Source organism: Eimeria necatrix, genomic scaffold, assembly GCF_000499385.1.
Source record: "Eimeria necatrix Houghton genomic scaffold, Enh_scaff1446, whole genome shotgun sequence".
Taxonomy (NCBI): domain Eukaryota; phylum Apicomplexa; class Conoidasida; order Eucoccidiorida; family Eimeriidae; genus Eimeria; species Eimeria necatrix.
The window spans coordinates 1-6,864 of record NW_013652170.1 but is presented as its reverse complement, the minus strand read 5'-3'; the positions used below and the strand labels follow the sequence as shown (position 1 = coordinate 6,864).

The 6,864-nt window shown below is 49.9% G+C and overlaps 3 protein-coding genes across 3 annotated transcripts; 1 reads left to right on the top strand and 2 right to left on the bottom strand.

Annotated features, from left to right (window-relative positions):
- On the top strand, positions 1-1,733 carry ENH_00014040 (Na+/H+ exchanger, putative; the record flags this gene model as incomplete). The annotated part of the gene is made up of 2 exons (XM_013579081.1): positions 1-1,271; positions 1,635-1,733. Coding segments are annotated over 2 exons (1,370 nt in total), but the record flags the coding sequence as incomplete, so codon positions are not given.
- A 173-nt stretch (positions 1,734-1,906) lies between these two features.
- ENH_00014030 (hypothetical protein) lies at positions 1,907-3,405 on the bottom strand (the record flags this gene model as incomplete). Its single annotated transcript, XM_013579080.1, has 2 exons — positions 1,907-2,203; positions 3,277-3,405. 2 exons carry the CDS (start codon positions 3,403-3,405, stop codon positions 1,907-1,909), a joined length of 426 nt encoding a protein of 141 aa, XP_013434534.1.
- A 1,901-nt stretch (positions 3,406-5,306) lies between these two features.
- ENH_00014020 (hypothetical protein) lies at positions 5,307-6,864 on the bottom strand (the record flags this gene model as incomplete). Its single annotated transcript, XM_013579079.1, has 3 exons — positions 5,307-5,851; positions 6,054-6,160; positions 6,435-6,864. Coding segments are annotated over 3 exons (1,082 nt in total), but the record flags the coding sequence as incomplete, so codon positions are not given.

The window sequence follows — 6,864 nt, the reverse complement described above, 5'->3', positions numbered from 1 at the left end:
GGGCCCCCGCGGGGGGCCCCGCGGGCGGGGGGGGGGCCCCCGGGGGGGCCCCCGGGGGGGCCCCAGGGGCCCCCGGGGCCCCCGGGGGGCCCCCGGGGGCCCCCGGGGCCCTCTCGGAACTGGCTTTTGACCCGCAGTTCTTTTACCTGGTGCTGCTGCCGCCAATAGTGCTGGACGCGGGGCTGAGCATCTGGCAGCTGGACTTGTTGCAGAACTTCATTCCGATTTTGTTGTTTGCCATTTTAGGGACCTTATTTAGTACCCTGGCCACTTACGGGGGCCTCAGCGCAGTCCACAGCCACCTGGGGCCCCTCGGGCTGGGGGGGCCCCCCCACAAGGTCCGGGCCTTTCTCTGGGCCTTCGCGGCCCTCATGTCCGCCACTGACACCGTCGCTGTCGCCAGTCTTTTCCATTCTCCCCGATTTTCTCTCAAGTCCTCTTCTCCTCGTCTGCTGCCTCTCCTGTCTTCTCCAAAAGCTCCAACTCCCCGAAATCCCCGTTCTCGGGGGCCCCCGGGGGCCCCCGGGGGGCCCCGGGGGGCCCCCGGGGGGCCCCGGGGGGCCCCCGGGGGGCCCCCGGGGGCCCCCGGGCAACCACCCGCCGACCAAGGAGGGGCCCCCGGGGGCCCCGGGGGCCCCGGGGGCCCCCGGCGCAAGGAGGAACAAACGCATGCAACTGTGGGGCCCTACCAGAGGAGGGCCAGGCACGCCAGCGAGGGAGCTGCTGCTGCTGCTGCTGCTGCTGCTCCTGCTGCTGCTGCGGCAGCAGCAGCGGGGGCCACGGCAGCAGCGGGGGGCAGTGAAGGCCCTGCGGAGATGCGGGCCAGCAGGAGACTCCCCCGCACTTCGCTTGCCCAGGGATTCGCAGACGCAGCCAGCAGCAGCAGCAGCAGCAGCAGCAGCAGCAGCAGCAGCAGCAGCAGCAGCGGGGAGGCGGGGGGCCCCCTCGAGGGCGGCTCTGTGGCCGGCGAATTGGCCGCCGCTGCAGGGGGCCCCCCAGGCGTGTCTGCTGCAGCAGCAGAAGCGCGCTCCCCCTCAGCAGCAGCAGCAGCAGCAGCAGCGGAGGAGGAGGCGCTGTGCGGGGAGCAGCAGCGCAGCAGCAGCAGCAGCAGCAGCAGCAGCAGCAGCAGCCTGGTGAACAGCAGCTTGGTCTCCATCTTGATGGGAGAAAGCATTTTAAATGATGCTGTTGCAATTGCTTTGACGAGATCTGTCTTCAAGTTCTTCTTCACTGACCAAAAAGAAGTGGTCCTTAACGCCGGAGTCTCCGACGTGAGCAGCAGCAGCAGCAGCAGCAGCAGCAGCAGCAGCAGCAGCAGCAGCAGCAGCAGGGGGTGCAGCAGCAGCAGCAGCTGCTGCTGCTGCTGCTGCGGCGAGAGCTGCAGAAAGAGCTGCGCAGGCAGAAGCGCAAACAGGGACGGCAGAAACAGCAGCAGCGGGAACCCCAACTGCAGCAGCAGCAGCAGCAGCAGCAGCAGCAGCAGCAGCGGAGTGAGTTGGCGTGTTGTGCTGCTGCTGCTCTGGGGTGTACGTACAGATCGTGTTTGACTTTCTGCTGGTCCTCGCCGGAAGTCTTTTCTTCGGAGTGTCTGTGGGGGCCCTTTGCTGCTGGAGTTTCAAACACTCCAAACTCAGAAAGTGAGGCAGCAGCAGCAGCAGCAGCAGCAGCAGCAGCAGCAGCAGCAGTGGCAGTGGCAGCAGCAGCAGTGGCAGCAGCAGCAGTGGCAGCGCTAGCTAGCTAGCTAGCCAATTAGCTAGCTAGCCAATTAGCTAGCTAGCCAATTAGCTAGCTAGTCAGTTAGCTAGCTAGCTAGCTACCTTTTAGCTAGCTAACTGGCTGGCTAGCTAGCTAGTTACCTGGCTAGCTAGCTAACTGGCTAGCTAGCTAACTGGCTAGCTAGCTAGCTCTAGCAGGGAGGCTTGGTGCTTCCTAGGGGCACCGAATGCTGCTGCTGCTCACAGCAGCAGGCAGCGGGAAGAAGCAACAGCCCTCCCGCTGCTGCTGCTGCTGCTGCTGCTGCTGCTGCTGTTTTTGCTTCTGCCTTTGCTGCTGCGTCTGCTGCTTCTGTCGCTCTTGCTGCTGCATTATCTGCTGCCGCTGCTGCAGCAGCGCGTGCTGCCTGCCCGCCTCCCCCACCCGCTGCCCCCCCCCCCTGCTGCTGCTGCTGCTGCTGCTGCTGCTGCTGCTGCTGCTGCTGCTGCTGCTGCAGGCTGCCGCAGTACGAAGTTGCTGTTACGCTGCTGACGGCTTATATGGCTTTCGGGGCTGCCGAAGTTTTGGCCCTCAGCGGAGTCGTTTCGCTCTTTGCATGCGGGGCCATGTTGTGCCATTTCAACACGTAAATCTTTTCTTTTTTCGTCTTTTTTTCTCCTTTTTTCTCCTTTTAAATCATTTTTAAATCATTTTTAAATCACTTTTAATTATTTATTTCTTTTTATTCTTCTTTTTCCCTTTTTTCCGACCTTCTGATGCCTCTTTTTCGCCGTTTTCTACATTTTCTAGCATGCAGGGCCATGTTGTGCCATTTCAACACGTAAATCTTTTCTTTTTTCGTCTTTTTTTCTCCTTTTTTCTCCTTTTAATTCATTTTTAAATCACTTTTAATTCATTTTTATTTATTTATTTCTTTTTTTTCTTCTTTTTCCCTTTTTTTCCGACCTTCTGATGTCTCTTTTTCGCCTTTTTATCTTCTTTGCATGCGGGGCCATGTTGTGCCATTTCAACACGTAAATCTCTTCTTTTTTCGTCTTTTTTTCTCATTTTTTCTTCTTTTAATTCATTTTTGATTTCTTTTTATTATTTATTTCTTTTTATTCTTCTTTTTCTCTTTTTCCCGACCTTCTGATGCTTCTTTTTCGCCGTTTTATCTTCTACATTTTCTAGTTACGCTCTTTGCATGCGGGGCCATGTTGTGCCATTTCAACACGTAAATCTTTTCCTTTTTTTCTCCTTTTAATTCCATTTTATTTCTTTTTTAATTCCATTTTAAATCCTTTTTAATTCCATTTTAATTCTTTTTTAATTCCCTTACAATTCCCTTTTAATTTCTTTTTAATTCCCTTTTAATTCCTTTTTAATTGCTTTTTAATTGCTTTTTAATTGCTTTTTTATTGTTTTTTAATTGCCACTTAATTCTTCATTTCTTTATTTCCGTCTTCTCCTTTTTTAATTCTTTTTGAATTCTTTTTGAATTCCTTTTCAATTCTTTTTGAATTCTTTTTGAATTCTTTCCGAATCTGTTTGAAGCCTTCCTGTCGCGCCTGCCGCTGGCCCCACCCGCCGCTGCTGCTGCTGCTGCTGCTGCTGCTGCTGCTGCTGCTGCTGCTGCTGCTGCTGGTGCTGCTGCTGCAGCCACAACTTGTCGCTGCAGTCGCGCCTCTCCATTCGCCTCTTCGTCCAGACCATCGCCTTGCTCTGCGACAAGTGCGCCTTCGCCTACTTGGGGGTCGTCGCGGTCCTCGGATTCGGTCCGACTTCTCTTTTTCGCCCTTTTTCGCTCCTTTTTGGCTCTTTTTCGCTCCTTTTTGGCTCTTTTTTGGCTACTTTTTGTCTCCTTTTTGTTTCCTTTTTGGTTCCTTTTTGTTTCCTTTTTGTTTCGCTTTTTTTTGACTTTTTTTGGCTTTTTTCGGCGCTTTTTGGGCTCCTTTGGGGCTCTTTTTGCGCTCTTTTTGCGGGATTATGTGTCTCTTTTTTGTCTCTTTTTCGTCCCTTTTTGTTTCTTTTTTGTCTCTTTTTTGTCTCCTTTTTGTCTCTTTTTTGTCTCCTTTTTGTGTCTGTTTTGTCTCGTTGTCTTCTCCTTTTTTTTGTCTCTCTTTTGTCTTTTTTTGATTCTTTTTGGTCTCCTTTTTGTTTCTCTTTGTTTCATTTTATCTTTTTTTACCTCCTTTTGTCTCCTCCTTTAATCTCCCCTCACCCTCTCCTTGTCTCTCTAAATTCCCAGCAGCAGCAGCAGCAGCACAGCAGCAGCAGCAGCAGCACAGCAGCAGCAGCAATAGCAGCAGCACACCAGCAGGAGCAGCAGCACAGCAGCAGCAGCAGCAGCAGCACAGCAGCAGCAGCAGCAGCAGCAGCAGTTCATGGGTGCGGGGTGTACGTACAGGCCAGCGTTCCTGGAGTTTGTCTTTTGCGTTTTTCGGATTTGTTTTTACTTCTTTGGCAAGAGCTGCTTTTGTCTTTCCTTTTTCTCTTTTGGCCAACAAGTTAGTTTTTATTTTATTTATTTATTTGTTTTATTTTATTTTATTTATTTTGTTTATTTATTTATTTGTTTGTTTTATTTATTTGTTTATTTTATTTATTTGTTTGTTTTATTTTATTTATTCCTTTCATTTGTTTTTACTTCTTTGGCGAGAGCTGCTTTTGTCTTTCCTTTTTCTCTTTTGGCCAACAAGTTAGTTTTTTATTTTATTTATTTATTTATTTTATTTATTTATTTGTTTTATTTATTTGTTTGTTTATTTTATTTATTTGTTTATTTATTTATTTGTTTTATTTATTTATTTCTTTCGTTTTTACTTCTTTGGCAAGAGCTGCTTTTGCTTTTCCTTTTTCCCTCTTGGCCAACAAGTTAGTTTTTATTTTATTTATTTATTTATTTTATTTTATTTATTTTATTTATTGTTTTATTTTATTTATTTGTTTATTTTATTTATTTGTTTGTTTTATTTATTTGTTTTGTTTTTACTTCTTTGGCGAGAGCTGCTTTTGTTTTTCCTTTTTCCCTTTTAGCCAACAAGTGGGTTTCTTTTTTATTTCTTTTTTGTTTTATTTTATTTTATTTATTTTGTTTTATTTATTTCTTCGTTTGTTTATTTTATTTATTTATTTGTTTTATTTATGTGTTTGTTCGTTTTATTTTGTTTATTTCTTTGTGTGTTGTTTACTTATTTTATCTCTTTTGTTTGCTTTTTAGTTTATTTTTTTCTTTTGTTTTATTTTTTTCTTTTGTTTGTTTTTTATTTATTTATTTGTTTGCTTTTTATTTTATTTCGTTTTATTTGTTTGTTTTGTTTGTTTTGTTTTATTTTGTTTTGCTTTTTATTTCATTTTATTTGCCTTTGTTGTTTTTGTTTTGTCTCCTTTTGATTCTTTTTTCCGCTCTTATGTTTTCTATTTCTTTATTATTTTTATTTTATTTTTATTTTATTTTTATTTTTATTATTTTTTATTCTTTGTCTCCTTCTTTAATTGTCCCTTTTTGTCTCTTTTTATTTTTTAAATATCCTTTTATCTTTTTATCTTTTTATTTCTTTTTTTACATTTTTAAATCTTTTTTATATTTCTTCATTTCTTTTTATCTTTCTTTCTCACCTTTTGTTTATTTGCTTTTTTATTTTTTGCTTTCCGTCCTTTTCCCCCTTTGCCTTTTCCTCCAACTTCATTCCCCACTCTCGCTGCTGCTGCTGCTGCTGCTGCTGCTGCTGCTGCTGCTGCTGCTGCTGCTGCTGCTGCTGCTGATGGTGGTGATGGGGATGCTGGTGATGGGGATGCTGCTGCTGAGGGGGTGGGGGTGCTGATGGTGATGATGGGGGTGCGGGGCTGATGCTGCTGCTGCTGCTGCTGCTGCTGCTGCTGCTGCTGCTGCTGGTGTTGGTGGTGGCTTGTGCTGCTGCTGCTGCGCCTGGCAGTGGTGGCTTTGCTGCTGCTGCTGCTGGCTTCAGTGGCGCTGGTGCCGGTGCTGCTGCTGCTGCCACCGCTGGCACTGCTGCCGGTGCTGCTGCGGCTGCTGCTGCTGCGACAGCGCGTGAGCCCTGCTGCTGCTGCTGCTGCTGCTGCTGCTGCTGCTGCAGGACCTGGTGGTGGCCACAACTTTGCTGCTGGTGGTTTTCACTACTGTCGGAGTTGGCAGCTCCTTAGAATACGCAGTTATGTCTCTCAGCCGCATTTATGCCAGGGGGGCCCCCCGGGTACGCGACAGCAGCCGCAGGGGGCCCCTCTCCAGTGCCCTCGGAGAGCAGCAGCAGCAAGAACTTGCTGCTGCCTTTTTGTCTCCTTCGGGAGAAGAAGGCGCAGCTAGCGAGGCCTCCACGCCTCCCTTCTCCCCGCGCGAACACCCAGGTGATCTGCTGCTGCTGCTGCTGCTGCTGCTGCTGCTGCTGCTGCTGCTGCTGCTGCTGCTGTGGGGTGGGGGCTGGGCTCGAAGAGCTGAGCGGGTGAAGGCCTGTGCAAGCAGCAGCACTAGGAACGCCTCGCCCTTGATTCCCCAGTGTCGCATCTGCTGCTGCTGCTTCTGCTGCTGCTGCTGCTGCTGCTGCTGCTGCTGCTGCTGCAGCAGAGACTAAGTCGAACTGGGCAGGGTGCTGCTGCGCATGGACAGCCTGGAGAACGGTAAGTCTTCGACATTTCCTGGGGCCCCCGGGGGGCCCCCAGGGGGCCCCCCGGAGGCCCCCGGGGGGCCCCCTGGGGGCCCCATGGGGCCCTCTGGGGCACCCTACTGGTCCTGGGGGGGCCCCCAGGGGCCCCCTGGGGCCCCCAGGAGGTCCCCGGGGGCCCCTTGGGGGCCCCCAAGTCTTAGTTGCTTCTTTGGGTACAGCTGCAGCAGCTGCTTGGGGCCCCTGTTTCGTTGCGAGTTCGCGCACATACTTGTGCTGCTGTTGCTGCTGCTGCTTTGCTGCTGCTGCTGCTTCTGGTTTGCTGCTGCTGCTGCTGCTGCTGCTGCTGCTGCTTTGCTGCAGCTGCCATAGGGCACGACGAGCCGGCTGAGGGCCCGCCCGAAGAAATAAATGCCTTTTTGAATTGGTACAGAAGAGTCGAAGCCATGTACCTCAGGGCAAGCAGCGAAGGCCTGCTGCTGCTGCTGCTGCTGCTGCTGCTGCTGCTGCTGCTGCTGCTGCTGCTGCTGCTGCTGCTGCTGCTGCTGCTGCA